The 15,942-nt window shown below is 40.2% G+C and overlaps 1 protein-coding gene across 23 annotated transcripts in view; it reads right to left on the bottom strand.

The window, feature by feature from the left end:
- The window catches only part of LPIN1 (lipin 1), a 114,226-nt gene that overhangs the window by 61,178 nt on the left and 37,106 nt on the right, over positions 1-15,942 (bottom strand). For all 23 annotated transcript variants that reach the window (XR_005596293.1, XM_039530730.1, XM_039530729.1 and 20 more), the window contains 8 exons: positions 15,217-15,532; positions 12,916-13,009; positions 11,237-11,427; positions 9,670-9,763; positions 8,321-8,390; positions 4,704-4,796; positions 3,248-3,327; positions 614-758 (listed from right to left, as the gene is read on the bottom strand). Coding sequence is in view for 22 of the 23 variants with exons in the window: in XM_039530730.1 (XP_039386664.1) it covers positions 614-758; positions 3,248-3,327; positions 4,704-4,796; positions 8,321-8,390; positions 9,670-9,763; positions 11,237-11,427; positions 12,916-13,009; positions 15,217-15,532 (1,083 nt within the window). In the remaining variant the exon portion in view is untranslated. The remainder of the gene's footprint in view (positions 1-613; positions 759-3,247; positions 3,328-4,703; positions 4,797-8,320; positions 8,391-9,669; positions 9,764-11,236; positions 11,428-12,915; positions 13,010-15,216; positions 15,533-15,942) is intronic.

Raw genomic sequence — 15,942 nt, 5'->3', positions numbered from 1 at the left:
GGTATGCTGGGGACAGGAGTGGAGTCAGATGGACGTATCAGGGAAAGGATCATAGCACACATCACTGTAGTGATTCCTGGCAGCACTGCAGGCCATGAAGCAGTTCAGGGAGGCTGCCCTAACTTAGACAGTACCCCAGCACTGTCTAAATTATTCCCAGGGCCTCTCCAGCCCCAAAGGCAGCCCAGATAGGGAGGGTACAAAGGTCCCTCAAAACCACTCACATCCACACCTGGGCTGCCAGTTCTGTGCCACGCCTCCTAGAGGCACAATACATAATTTCATCCATGACACATAACATACACAGACTCCTGACAGGTGCAATGGGAACTGTTGGGTGCTAAGCACTTTTGAAAACCAAGTCCCTTATTCAGGTGTCTTAATTCAGACTTCAGAGTTTAACTGTAGGCTGCCATTTTGGAAGACCTCAGTCACCTGATTTGTCAATACAACACCTTTTCCATTAAGCATGAGATTTACTTCAAACATTTTTTAATTTCATAAGGCCTAGTAGTCAGCACAAATACTAAGAGTTCATTAACCCTGTGCTAGCCTGAATAACTGCATTGTGCTAGAAATGACATTTCAGAAGGAGTATGTAAAAATAACTCACAAGCTGGTCAGAAGTGAGTCGAAGGGTCTTTTTGTAACTGATTCCTGACAATAATGAGAGATGACTTGAGTTTGTTTGTAATGACCCAATGTTTGGTTTTGCAGCTCTCGGGTCTTCATCACTTGAAGAAGATTCATCCTTTAGTCTGGAAAATCACACACACAGAAAATGATGCTATCATCTCTCAGTAAATGCATTTGGGCATCCATTAAAAATACATTAGCACTGACTCACTGAATAAGTCAACTGATTCTCTGCTTCTAAGTACTGTCTCTTGGGAGGTTATTTACAACATGACTTTAGAAATATATCAATGAAGTGCTGAATTCTCATTCACGCATGTCTTCCATTATTCATATTTGGGTTCTTCAAGTCATTCACTTGTCTATATGCTAGTGTTGTCACTTTAAGTTAACAGACTTAAATTACAGTCCATGTTGACACATTAAAAACTCAAACAATGTATAAAATCTGGTAGCTAATGTGAGCAACTACAAAGGAGTTTCATTCTAAGGAAATAAAAGAAGAAAGAAAATAATTTATTTAATCTATGAAGAGTTCAGCAATTAGAGAATAAACCCAGAGCATGACTAATGCAAATTTCTAATGGAAAATAACCTGCACCACACATTCTTTGTGAAAGCAGCAATTTTTGTCAATGGAATTATATTTTTACTGACAACTTTGGCAGGATTGCCATACTCAAAATGTTAAAATGAAATGCCACCAACTTTTTGTTCCTGTGCAGGATATTAGTTTAAGTATACATCATTATACAACTATTTTTCCTACCACAATTGTTTTTAAAAACCTGTCAAGGAAAATTTTTCACAGAAGATAGTTCTGTTTACCATTAAAATTCTTATCATATTAGGTGGCAACTTCAAATATTCTTAACATACTGCCAATGTGATCTTTAATATATCACTGTTAACATTCTTTTCCATCACAGCTGGGTTCTGCAAGTTGTTGGGAAGTCCTGACCCTGGTGTCATAAATACTGCACGTTGTGATTCGCAGCATTTAAAGCTGTAGCCCGCCTGACTCTGTGGTTGCTATATCTGGCCTAAAAACTGCTTGCTACTCAATATTCTATTGACCACAGAATGGTTTTCAGCAACAAATCCTTCCTGATCGGTTTCTGAAGTCAGTTAAAACTCAAACACGAAACAGTAATTAAGGAGTGAAGTCTGATTGAAATTCCAATACTGTTTTAAGGCTGGGTCTTTAAACAAACATATAAGGGACAACAGAACCAAATATCACTGATGAGGAATGTGTCCTCTCAGATCCACTCGTGGATCTTGCAGATTTGAGATAATGTATGTTATTGAGGCAGCAGTTTATGTGCCACATATTTAACTTGCCAGTATCTGGTCTCCAAAACAAAAGGTGTCTCCCAGTGATTAATTTGTAATGAAAGAGGTGCTGGGGCTCAAGCAATTTTTTTTGCATTCATATTTGATGCAGGAAAGGTGCCGGAGCTGTGAACTGCCAAGCCTAGAATCAGAGAGGTGCTGGGGCTCTGCCCTGACAAGCCCTGGCACAAATTAAGCACTGGTGGCTCCTCATTCCAGCTAGTTCTCCCGGATTGCAATGTCAGCCTCCAAAAAGCCTCAAGTTAATTTAGCATGTGCAAGCTATGACTGAATCCGGGTCTTACTACTCTCTCTCCAGTTCTGGCAGATCTGAGTGAGAACAGCACAGAAGTAGGCACTGCTGTGTTCACAGTAAGCCACTCGGTTGCATCTCCATGGGATTTGGGCTGTTCAAAAAGGAGACCAGGCAGGAGACCGCTACTCTCTGCTACTTCATCGCCATGGGACTTTAGCAGGTAACTTAATGCTGGCCCTGCAGAATCCTCCCTAAGTGGAGATTCTGGGGCCACCAAAGGATACTACAAGAGCTGCCTAAATTAGGAGGATCTGCTGACTTTGAAACCCCTTCTTCCGCTTCTCCCTGGAAGAAGTAATAGAAAGCTGTGGAGTCTCCTGTCCCCTTCATGGGAGAGATGGTATAAGAATCCCCCTGAAAGGAACATCTTATGTTTTTGAGCCTCCTCAGGTATATAGAAGCAAACAGGGAGATGTCAGACTGTGCAAGTTTTCATAAATCAGAGGATATTACAAGGATCTGGGACATTTTGACTTCAGTGAGGTGCAAAAAGCTTTGAAAGATCATCCACCCGATTATTACTTATTTGTAGGTGCTTCTAAACTTCCTGCATCTGGCTAGGATCGAAAACAGAAGGGCTAACATATAAGCAGAGAGAGAGAGAGAGAGAGAGAGAGAGAGAGAGAGAAGGCATGGAGATGCCAGAACAAGAAAGTCCAGTTCTACAGATTTAGTAAGTTTGGAAAAGGCTCATTAAAGTACTGCAGCACCACAACCTTGCCCTGGATAGAATCCTCCCACACTTCATCTCCTTAGGCTTTATGGAGGTGAAGTGGATTTTACCATGGGTGAATTTCACCAATATTAAGGGATCAAATATAAAGATAGGATAGCATAACAGATTACAAATCTCAACCAGATTTCATTACTTTCCCTGTTCTGCCATTCAAAGTCTTGAAGTATCCTGCTTTCATTTTTAAATGGTCCAGTTACATTGGCTACAGCCCTCTTTTTGCGCACCTGTCTGCAATGCTCATTTGTGATGACTCCTCTTCTGTAGTAAGCACATTCCCACTCAAATCTTGCGTTGGCTTGGTTTCCTAAAACACAGATATGAGAAGCTGTGAATTCCATAGTAGACAGAGAGAGGAAATATTTAAAGGAAATAATCTTGTTGGCCCAATCCTGCTTGCTTCACTCAAGCAGGTATTCCTATTGCTTTCACCAAGACTATAAATGTGAGGAAGGCAAGCAGGACTTTGTTCTGTGCATGTATATGATAAAAAAAAATCAAGGGTTTACTGTAGGAAAATTTTTGCACAGAACACGAGAATACTCTCAAGTATAAACTGTAGAAACAGTAGAAACTGACATTTGTTTTTCTTTGGCAGATACAGAGAGAGAGCTGATTTCAAATGACAAGAATTGGTGGGAATTGTGGGACCAATCTTGTAGACACTCACTGCACAGAAACTCCATTAACCATTAATAAAACCTACTAACCAAACCTACTTTGGGCAGACTTAGCTCTGACAATTTTATCTCAAATAATGAAAGTTACACGAGGCTATTATGAAACAAATGAAGCTTTAGTTAATGCTGTCCTTCTACCTAATTGTAGCTGTCACCGCTCACTTTACAAGGGAACACCTCCAAGAAGACAGTCATTCTTAGAATTCAATAAGTTGCGGAAAAATATGGCAAGAAAAGTGAATCATACGAAACCCATAACTAACGTTTACAAGAATGACTATTTTATGTAAACTTAGAAAACTCAAGTATCAGATATTTCAACTTTTTAAAAATTGAATGAAGATAGACCTATTTAATGTCTAAAACTGCTAATAAAAATCTAACGGGCAAGAAAACAGTGGTTATTATAGCACGTACACAGAGCTTCGATATTCATAAACAGCTCTGAAGATGTAATTAAAGCACCCAATCCAGAGATTTTTGGAAAATGGGCTGGCAGGAAGGTTAACAAAAAGTGAAGAACCACATTTCCTTCATTTTCTTCATCTAAATTTAGTATTTGTTATAATTTTCCAACCAGCTCTAGTAATAAATATCATTATCCTTCAAATGTGGAAGCAGAACTGTAGAAAGGGTGAGCAACTTGCCCAATGACATATATTAAGTTAGTCACACAGCCAGGATAAGAACTCAGCAGTTCTTGGTTCCCATGTCCCTGACTAATCTATTAGATTATGCTGCCAAAGGTAGATGTAGTGAATACAAATGTGGAAGTGAAATAAATAAATGTTTAGCTAAGGGCCTTATCCACTGAAGTGAACAGGAGTCTTTCCATTGACTTATGGGCTTTGGATCAGGCCCTAAATGCCTTCCTTGTGTGTGTCCTAAATCAAACTGGGTATTGTACTGTCTGTAGAAGCACAACCTCTGGCGGATGCATATGGAAGATACATGAAATTCAAACCTCAGCCAAAAACTAACTCCATCTGCTTTTTAAACTTACCTCTTTGATAGTGCTATTCCTCCCTCGCCATGAAAACCACCATCTTCCGCCTTTCTTGGGCATCTTATCCCTCATAATAGATTCCACAGTGGCCTGTGATAAATGGATGGTAACATAAATAATGGAACAAAAGAAAGGGACAACCTGACACATGCAAACAAAGGAAAATGACGAACACAACTTCAACCAAGGATAAACAGAAGAAAAGGAAACATACTGTTTGTGGGCCATAAGTTTTATAAAAGCAAAACCTAATGGCATCCAGAACTGCACGGAAGTAACTGAAGCATGAATACTTGAGGAATTTTTAAAGGAAAAAGAAAAGGAGATCAAACCAAAAAAGGAAAAGAAAGCATAAAATGGCATTAGTATAATGTCTAGAATGGGTAAATAATAGTCTGGTTTGAGGTTGTTTAGTGAAAATTGTAAGTTACAAAAAACAGGTGACCAGCTTTTTGGAAGAGGTCTCAGGTACAAAGGCTACAAACTAAAGGGCAAGATGGTGGGTTACGCTCTCTAAAAGAAAACTAACATTTGCACTGATCATTAATTTGTGGGGAGAAGTGGTGTTACTATTTTTTATATGAATTTAGTGATGACATGTGCTGGATTGACAGGGACTAGACCCTGAAGTTCTTTATCCAGAGATACAGGGTGGAGGGCAACAGCGCATACTTCCTTTCAATCACTCAACACCCAACGTGTCTGATCCATGACATGGAGTGATCATTTCCAAGGGTGAAAGGATTTAGTTTTCACACCGATGAGCCCTTGGCCTCTCAACTAAAACTACAAGGGTGTTAGCGGTGTTTTGCAACCTGCTTATAGGACTAGTCAGGGAGAAGGACATTTTAATGGAAATATATGATGGCCTCTCCTCATGTAAGATTGCAACCAGTTTTCCACTGTAAGCCTGATTTTGCCTCTCCTCTCCAAAGATCGGTGTAAAATTGTGTAGCTGATAAGGGATCTTGTAAGACAAACCACAATCAAATCTAAGTTCTATAGTTGTTAGAAAGATGAGAAGTGGAGTTCAGCTACAGTGTCCATCTCTCTCTCTAACTATATTAGGTTTTTCAAAGGCTCCCCTTTACTGTCGCATCTAAAATGCATAAAAACATAAGAATGGCCATATTGGGTCAGACCAAAGTTCCATCTAGCTCAGCATCCTGTCTTCCGACAGTGGCCAATGCCAGGTGCCCCAAAGGGAATGAACAGAATAGGTAATCATCAAGTGATTCATCCCCCTGTTGCTCATTCCCAGCTTCTGGCAAACAGAGGGTAGGGACACCATTCCTGCCCATCCTGGCTAATAGCAATTGATGGACCTATCCTCCATGAATTTATCTAGTTCTTTTTTGAACCCTGTTATAGTCTTGGCCTTCACAACATCCTCTGGCAAGGAGTTCCACAGATTGACTGTGTATTATATGAAAAAAAATACTTCCTTTTGTTTGTTTTAAACCTACTGCCTATTAATTTCATTTGATGACCCCTAGTTCTTGTGTTATGAGAAGTAAATAACACTTCCTTATTTATTTTCTCCATACCAGTCATGATTTTATAGACCTCAATCATATCCCCCTTAGTTGTCTCTTTTCCAAACTGAAATGTCCCAGTCTTCTTAATCACTCCTCATATGGAAGCCATTCCATATCCCTAATAATTTTGTTGCCCTTTTCTGAACCTTTTCCAATTCTAATACATCTTTTTTGAGATAGGGCGACCACATCTACATGCAGCATTCAAGATGTGGTCACCCAGAGAAAGATAGTGAGATAAATGGCAGAAAAGTAAAACTGAGCAAATAAGTTTTGGGGCTTCTTTTAAAGAAATGCAAAAAACCAGAGGAACAGCTTGAATCAAAATCTGAATTGTTGAGAGTAATGGCTCCAATTCAGCAAGATACTTATACGCGCACCTAACTTGGAGCACGTGTCTGGTTCCATTGACTTCAACAGCACTACTCAGAAGCTTAAAGTTAAGCATGTGCTTAAGTACCTTGCTGAATGGGGGCCAATATCAACTATTCCTTTGCAAAAGCTCCAAGTTCACATTCACTTCATACAATCTCTTCTGACAAAATATAAAATCCTTTAACATCTCAATGACTTTGTTCTGTTGTTGGAACAAGTCAAAGCTCTATCAATATGTATGAAAATAAGTAAGATCAGTTGGAAGATCAGGAATAGAAAGCAGGATGGTAATATTTTCAGACTTATTGTTCACCCAAGTAAATCTTTCCAACCTAATGTATTGCTCAGTACCTGTTGCCTCATTTGATTAGCCTGGTTCATTCTAGAAAGTTTCCAACATTTGGAATGTAAATATTGGTTTTAAAAAAACAAACATAGTGAATTTAGTGCTCATGAATTATAATTTTATTGATAACCCAGGAGAATAAGGGTGAAATTAACTTCAGTGGGGTCAGCATTTCATCCTGAATCTTCTAATGTATCTCTAAAGACATAGATCTTAGCAAAACGTTTTCAGTGAAAAAACATACTTCTGGTTTTGTGTTTCATTACAAACTCATACAGTTTACATGGAGTGTGGGCAGATGTATGGTGTTACGTTAGAACCAGGCATATTTGCAGATTCAGGTGATTCTCACAGAAAGGCGAGAGTAACGTAGCAGTACCCAGTAAGTGTCTGTTTGAGGCTCTGCATGAGTTTATATTCCAAACTCAAAGTGACATTAAGGGGATTTGAACTCACATGGGTCAAAACCAAAGACATCATTTGTGTGCAAAGCAAAATTTCAAATCTAAGTATAGATCTTTTTCCCCAACAGTGTCCTCTCAATGAACCCTAAACTGTGGCAAGCACTTTTAAAAGTTACAAATCTCCCTGCTTGAATGCATGCTACTTTTCTGACACTTTAAAGCAAGGGCTACTACTTCCGCAATAGTTGTCCATTAACCGCAAACCTCTAGTCACTATTTCTACTGAAACTGTATACTCTCTGAAGACATAAAAGAAGGTACAGACACCAAATATTCAATTACAGCACACTGTTATCTGTAAATATAACCTATGGTTACAAGCCAGTGAATATTAATCAAAGGAGAAAGGGGAGGATAAATCATCAAGAAGGGTCATCCTCTTTTGGACTTGATAATCCTCTAGATATTTTCTGAATTTTTATAAACTAGCAAATAAATTCAGTGTAGACCAAATGTAGGGCTTATCTACACAGGGAAGTTAGAGTGTAGCAAGGCAGAGTATGAATTTATAGCTCACTAGCCAGTCCGCACTAACTCCCTGTGTGGACACTCTTACTGCACATTAGAAGTGCCTTTGTACACTTTAGCTTAATACACTAATTCCCCGTGGGACTTAGTGCAAAGTAGCTAGGGTGCTGTACATTCACAGCCTAGTTTGCTGCGCACTAACTTCCCATGTAGATAAGCCCTTAGTCCCGCTTAATTTTGGGTTGAATTTGGCCCTATGTTGTCAGCACAAGCTATGTGACTGGTTTTGTGTGAATGATTCCTACTGATGTGCAGACTCTCTGTAAAATACAGTCACTTTCTCTGCCTTCCTGAATTTCAGTTCATGAAATGAAAAATGCCACAGGTCATGCTTTCCCAACTGACTTTCATGTTCAGTCTCACCTTTGGCAAAGGTTTCTGGAATGCTTGCATTGCCAGTAGAAGTGGAGCAGCTGTTGTCCAGTTGTAGTACCTGAGAAATCAAAATAGTTTTGTGTTGTTACATTTTGTAATACCATCAATCCCAATTCACAGCCTAACAGTAACTGCACTGTCAGTTAAAGCAGTGGAGTTTATTTAAACTAAAGAATAAAGCCATGAAGTTCAGATTTGGATCTGCAAATCCATGTCCTACTTAGACTACTTTGGTTGTGTCTATTTATTAATGCAAAGTTCCAGCAAAACGTTAACAGACACTTTACTTATTCAGGATGAGGTTAATATTCAAAGAACCTGGTTAAAGACTCTGGCTTGCTAGCTGGGGAACCCTCCTCCTCTGAATTGCTATAAAGGGTGACCAAATTCCCAAATACCTATCCTCGTCTTGGCACTTCCCTTGTGTAGGTATCTGGTGTAAAAGCTTTTCCAGTACAAGGACAGTCCATATTTACTATACCACAATTCCACAGGAGGAGAAGTCACATAGGAGATCATGAAAGAAAAGCTAAGCCCCAAACAGAAATTGTATTTCTCATCCATTCCTCATATCTGTACCATAGCTCAGGGACCTACATTTTCTACGAGCCACCTATATTGCTCTTTGCCCCTTCAAGGCGCTGTATAAATATTCAGGTTTGGGTTCTGTGTGGTGCTGACTTTCTTCTATGGTGTGCTGAGGGCCTGCAACTCCCATGGCAGTTAGGAAGCTAAATCCTTAGTGATGCCACCCAACTTCCCATGAGAGTGAGGTCCGTACAGGACCACACTCGAGGTCTCCAGCACCTTACCTAATCAGACCTTCCCGAATTAGTCCTCTCCTCACTACACCCTTGTGAGGTAGGTAAGTGGTATTATCCCCATTTTACAGATCAGGAAAGCAGGGCAAGAAATTAAGCAACTTGTCCAAAATCACACAATGAGTCAGCAGAGAGGCAAGGTAATAATATATTCAGTGGATGTAGGTTCTTTCTTTGCATATAGAATGGCCACAGGCCGATCATGATTTCCCCATAAGTATTCATCATTCAATTGTACTGAATGAATGTCGTAGCAAGGTTTATAGTCTATTTTATTTTTACTCTAGGTATTGAGTGTGAACACTGTCTGCATTCAATACTAGCTCTTTGAAATCCAAATTAATTACTTAATTAGCGGTAACTGGCTTTGAATCTCTCAGGGTAAATCTACTGTAGAAAAATGAGTACCCGTTTGTTCAGCAAAGGTGCAGCTGGTGTAAGCCCTAGGGTAGCACTAAAAACACACAAGTGCTTTTCCCACATTGTCCAGACTTTTGCCTGCTGAAATGTACTTACTTATTTCCAATCTTAACCACAAGGTTGGGGTCGTCAATGATAGCAGGATTGTCCACAAACTGCTGATACGTTACTGCTTGTTCTAAGAACTGATCTGTTGGAAATATTTAAAACATACTCACATAAGTACAGTACTGGCAATGGGACAACCTACCCCCCTATCCCCATAACTAGCATTAAAACATTCTGAAGAGTTAAGTTTCAGGCTCAGGATCAGTCCTTCATGACAGGGGTAGCAGAGACCAGCAGTACTATGGAGACAGGGCTTAGCGCCCCAATCTTGCAAGGTGCTGGGTATTTTCTCTGAGCTGCTGACTGCCCTGAACTCCTCACAGGAGGTGCTCAATGAAAGCTACAGTGATCAGCACATTGCAGGATCAGGCCTTTCACTCCTGGGTAAGGATGTGCCGCTTCAGTGACCTTCTCTGGCTAATTAGGGAACAGGTGTTGATGGACTCGATGAAGAGCTACAGCCCCAGCCAGAAACCTGATCAATACTTGCAGGGCCTGGAGGAAAATGAAAATGCATCCTCCTGGACAAACACCCCCTTCCCTCCCTCGCCTTCAAGAATCACAATTATTTGGATTATTAACAAAATAATAAATAGAACTACTTTATCGTAAATTACCCTCTGTATGGAATATTTTAACTTCTAGTTTCCAAACGGTGCTCAGAGCAGAGTCAGTCTTAGATATTTCAATGGCTCCCATGACTCATATCTGAGCACGTCAAGGTCTTTGATGTATTTATCCTCACAACACTCCTGCGAGGTAGGGAAGAGCTGTTATCTCCATTTTACAGACAGGGAACCAAAGAAAGACTAATGACTTGTCCAAAATCACACAGGAAGTCTGTGCCGAAGCTGAAAATGGAACCTACACCTTCTGAGTCCCAGGCTTGCACCCTAACCATTGGACCATCCTACCTGTCCATGGTAGTGGCAGCTGTGAATTTACCAATTATACTCTGCAGTAAAAGGCATAATAAATGGCAAATGCACCCTTTTACTACTGTTGCATGAGGTGAACCTCATAGTAATTTCCAAAATATATTACAGTAAGTTAAAATCAGTAATATAGTATTAATAACCCTAGAACTTCTGACATTTTTATCCAAATGAGAATAGCTACATCAGGGGTAGGCAACCTATGGCATGGGTGCCAAAAGCGGCACACAAGCTGGTTTTCAGTGGCACTCACATTGCCCAGGTCCTGGCCACCGGTCCGGGGGACTCTGCATTTTAATTTAATTTTAAATGAAGCTTCTTAAACATTTAAAAAACCTTATTTACTTTACATACAACAATAGTTTAGTTATATATTATAGACTTATAGAAAGAGACCTTCTAAAAACGTTAAAATGTATTACTGGCACGCGAAACCTTAACTTAGAGTGAATAAATGAAGACTCGGCACACCACTTCTGAAAGGTTGCCGACCCCTGAGCTACATACTCCCTCAGCCTTAAATTCCTACCTCTAGCCACAAGAGGGCACTGTTTCCCCTTTAACAGGAGTTGAGAGTTGACTAACGACATGTAATCATAAGGCACAGGATTATTCTGTACCTTTTGTTATTTCTTTGTTGTCACTAAGACCTCCACAGAGTGAAATGGCAATTGAAGGCAAGTCTCTTATTCCATCCGAGACACCTTCAACGCCACTGTCAACACCTGAACTTCCACCAGAGTGAGGGGACTGATTGGCTGACCGTGGCCCATTTTCATTTGCATTCTTTCCATGTGCAATATTATCACCGCTGTAGGGGAGGAAAAACAAACAGTCTTTCAGTCCTCATTGTTTTCTGATCTGTATCATTCCCAAATTCTCTTCCTTCACAAGCCCAAACCCACATTGTGCACACACTAGGGTGACCAGATGTCCTGATTTTATAGGGACAGTCCTAATATTTGGGGCTTTTTCTTATATAGGTGCCAATTACCCCCAACCTCCGTCCTGATTTTTCACACTTGCTATCTGGTCACCCTAGCACACCCTAAGGCAAACAGCTTATTAAAATGTGTGATTCTCTGGCATAACAGGAAATCAATTCTCTATGGCAAGGAATTCAAATTAGTGGCCTCTCTCAGGCCTCATCTATACACAAAAGTTGTATTGCTTTAACCACACCAGTATAGAGAGGTGCAACCCCCACTACCATGGACACAGTTACACTGGTATAATATTGCTTCTACCAACATAGCTATGGGAAAGGGAATAAGCTATTCCAGTATAACGTATCTATATAACTGCATTCACACTACAGGCTGTACTGATATAACTGTTTTGGTAAAAAATAATCACCCTTAAATACTTGTATTGGATCAAAATCTGTGCGTAGATCGGTCATTATCTACTAGAATATACAGGGACAAAATTCTGTCTCTGTTACAATGACTTCCAGAGTTATAACAGGGAATTTGAGAGAAGAATTTGCAGTACAATCTCTCTCTTTTACCAATCTACCACTATTTTGTTTCAATGTTAATATTCCATCCTTAACGACAATGTTTAAGAAAGCTGAAAAAGATACTATTCAAATTATTCTCACTTTAGTTGTTGCTGAATGGATTTCTGTCATCAAAACCACTATAGTATGATCAGGGAAGAGGATCATACAAATGTTAAAAGAAACTCTAATGGAAATTAAACCAAAATGATAATGATATATTTGGGGAGAAAACACATTTTCATAAATAAAGGCATCATAAGTGTCATCCAAAAATAATGTTCTATCATTTGTATTTGTATTTCTAGACGGTCAATCACTATGGTACAGTTAGAGTAAAATAATAATATTAATACTAAACTTTACGTGATTTCAGGTAACAAACAAGGTGAAAAGCATATTGTGCATATATCTCTATATATCTTAGATCGATAGATCAATCCCTTAGGGTATCTTTTATGCTAAGAGCCATATACTGCCCTTGATCCATGAGTATAACTCCCAATAACGTTAACGGAAATTGCACAGCAGTCAGACTAGTATATAATGCTTAGCATTTTCTGTCACATTTCTTATGAACAAGTATAGATCTGTTACAAAGTTTCAAGAATCCCATCTTTTCTCTGCATAATTTTAGGCATCCTTCCCAACATCCTTTTTTGACCTAGACTCTCATTTAGCTGAATGTTACTTACAGCCAGTATTCCTATAATCTTGGCACAATGCGACCTGCTAAGAATCTGACAGGAGAAGACAGAGATTTAACTAATATAGTCTAATCTAAATAAATAGTTATACTTTTTGGGGAAATAAAGAGCAGCAACTTCTGGATCCATGTCAGTGAGGTCATCTAAATAGACACCATCAGCACCAAGATGCCGGCTTCGTTTATCTGTCAAACACAGAGTAAATAAATAATGAATTGGTGTCTTCCAAATACACAAGAATTTAAAAAAAAAACTTATATTTTAAGGAGCTATAAACACGTGCACACAATTCATAGTTAAAAGAAAAAACAATTATCTACAATGACACAAAACTGGATGGCCAAAAGTTTCACAACTGGCCACTGATTTTCGATGCCCTGGTGAAACACCAAAAGGCTAATTTTCAGAGGTGCTGAGCACCCACAATTCCAACTGATGTCAATGCCGGCTACGCATGATGTCTCATCTGGATACCTAACAAGTGAGGGACCAAAAAAAAACTTTACAATGGTTTGGTTTTTCTGGGAGAGGAGTTATTTAAGTTAAGGCCAATGTTGACACAAGGACAAATGGATAAAAACTGGACAGCAACAAGTTTAGGCTTGAAATTAGATGACGGTTTCTAACCATCAGAGGAGTGAAGTTCTGGAGCAACTTCCAAGGGGGGAAGTGGGAGTAAAAAAAAAAAAAATCTAACTGGCTTCAAGACTGAGCTTAATAAGTTTATGGAGGAGATGGAATGATGAGGTTTCCTACAATGGCCTGTGTCTCATCTGCGATTGCTAGTAGCAAATATCACCAATGGCTGGAGATGGGACACTAGATAAGGAGGGTTCTGAGTTACTACAGAGAATTTTTTCCCAGGTTTCTGGATGGTGGGTTTAACTGACATGCTCAGGGTCTAACTGATCGCCATATTTGGGGAGGGAAGGAATTTTCCCCCAGGTCAGATTGGCAGAGACTCTAAAGGACTCCTTGTACCTTCCTCTGCAGCATGGGACACAGGTCACTTGCTGGTTTAAATTAGTGTAAATGATGGATTCTCTATAATTTGAAGTCTTTAAATCATGATTTGAGGACTTCAGTAACTCAGCCAGAGGTTATGAGTCTATTACAGGAGTGGGTTGGGTTCTGTGGTCTGCAATGTGCAGGAGGCCAGACTAGATGATCATGATGGTCCCTTCTGGCCTTAAATTCTATCAGCCTATCTTAGGTACTTTTATGTCCGCCATCACCATGTTATCTGAGCACTTCACACTCTCTAATATATTTATCCTCACAACATCCCTGTCCATTTAGAAGTGCTATTGTCCCCATTTTTCAGATGGGAAACTGAGGCACAGAGATGCTAAGTAACTTGCCCCTGGTGACAAAGGATAGGGACTTGAACATGGGTCTCCCAAGTCCTAGCTCAGTGCCATGACCACTGGACCATCTTTGCTCTCTTGTAGCCACTTCTAGAAGAGTGACTGCATGGAGGGTGAAATCCTGAGAGTCCTACCCAGAGCTGTGACCTCCAGTTTGCATCCTTTACTCAAAACACACAACTCACTCCTGAATTTCTGACAAGTAATCAAAGGAAGGCAAGTGAAGGCGCACAAATGATTGCATACTAGATGGAACACCTCAAACACTCCTACCTTCACAGACGTGGAACCACTAGGGAACTGGCTGAGAAATGTGTCTGTAATGATGTCTGCTCGGGTAAAGACTCCAGCACCCTGGAGAATTTGGGGTCTACCAAAATACATATTGTGAATGCACAAACTTCATGTGGAGATTATATCCCTTATCAGAAAACAATCTAGCATCATCTTGAGAAATTAGAGAGGAATAAAATGGGCACAGTTATATTCCAATTGAAGATTATGTGTATGCTGAACACAACAGAAATTGCTTGTGTGTGATTAGACCATTCTGCTTTGTGGCATGCATGATGTTTACGCAAAGAACATGTTGCAACTTTGCTTTGAGGCTGAGGCATTCCACAAGCTAGCAATGGCGTGGCACAGCTGTAGAGCAGACTATTGGTACAGCTGAAAGGGAACTCAGTAGCATGCTCGGTTTACAAAATTCTGCAACCCCTGGGTTTGTGAAACAGGGAAGAATTTAGTACAAGTTTTGCAACCCTGCTTATCTGCACAGATCTGCTAAATACAGTAACCAAGGGAGAAAATTATTTCTCTCCCTGTCATTACAGCTCTCTTAAAAAACCCACTCCACACGCACATGCTCAGCTGTTGTTTATGTTAAAAGGCATATTGCTCTCCTTTCAGTCTCTCCAGAAATGCTCTGGAGTTATAGATTAGTTCATCTGGCTACAAAAAGCCTAATCACTGTGGCATCTAGGTGCAAAATCACGTGCGTAGAATTGCAGGAGAAACTGCTTTACCTTTCTTTCTAGAAGGGGAATCTGTTTTGCTTGCTTGCTGGACTAAGCAAGCTGCAGCTTGTTTGATTTCTTCATTTGCAGGCAGTGATGGTGCAGCTGCTCCTAGAGCCTCTATCTCTGGTTCATTTATCTCAGCTGCCGCTGGCTGGGGGTCATTTACATCAGAAACCGCAACAGCTGCCTGCCCAATGGCAGGTAAAACAGTCAAGCTGCTTATCTCCTCCGCAGACTCACTCTGAATGACCCGAAAATGAGTGCTTTCTGAAGGGTTTACATTCACCATGCTGGATTCCTTTGCCTTGAGTAGAGAAGTGGACTAGGAGAAAAAATAAACAGATCAGGATAATGAAAGCCCCTGAGAAAAAGAGAGACACAAAATAGTCATAGGTTAGCCTGGTCTATTCACACAAAGCTCTACTTTGCACTGTCCTGTTTGGTTTGGATTTCAATGGGAGGTAAGGGCACTGCGCATCTCCTAGGAAGCAGAATAGGGCCCGTAACACTTACCGTTGCCATGCTCACTGAAAGCTGATTCTCAAGAAAACCAGCTACCGCTGGAAACCTCAGTTAGCTGAATCACTGGTTCTTAACAGCCCAATTCAATAGCTGCTCTGTCTGCAGAACTCTTGTTGATTTCAAAAGGGGAGCTGCACTGTGAATGGCTACAACACTGGGACTTCAGTGAACAAACACTTCTAATAAAAGGGGTGGCTCCTAGTGAAAGGT

The sequence above is a fragment of the Mauremys reevesii genome, linkage group 3, assembly GCF_016161935.1.
Source record: "Mauremys reevesii isolate NIE-2019 linkage group 3, ASM1616193v1, whole genome shotgun sequence".
In the NCBI taxonomy this organism is placed as follows: domain Eukaryota; kingdom Metazoa; phylum Chordata; order Testudines; family Geoemydidae; genus Mauremys; species Mauremys reevesii.
The sequence above is the reverse complement of the archived record's forward strand: the minus strand, read 5'-3'. Positions and strand labels throughout refer to the sequence as shown.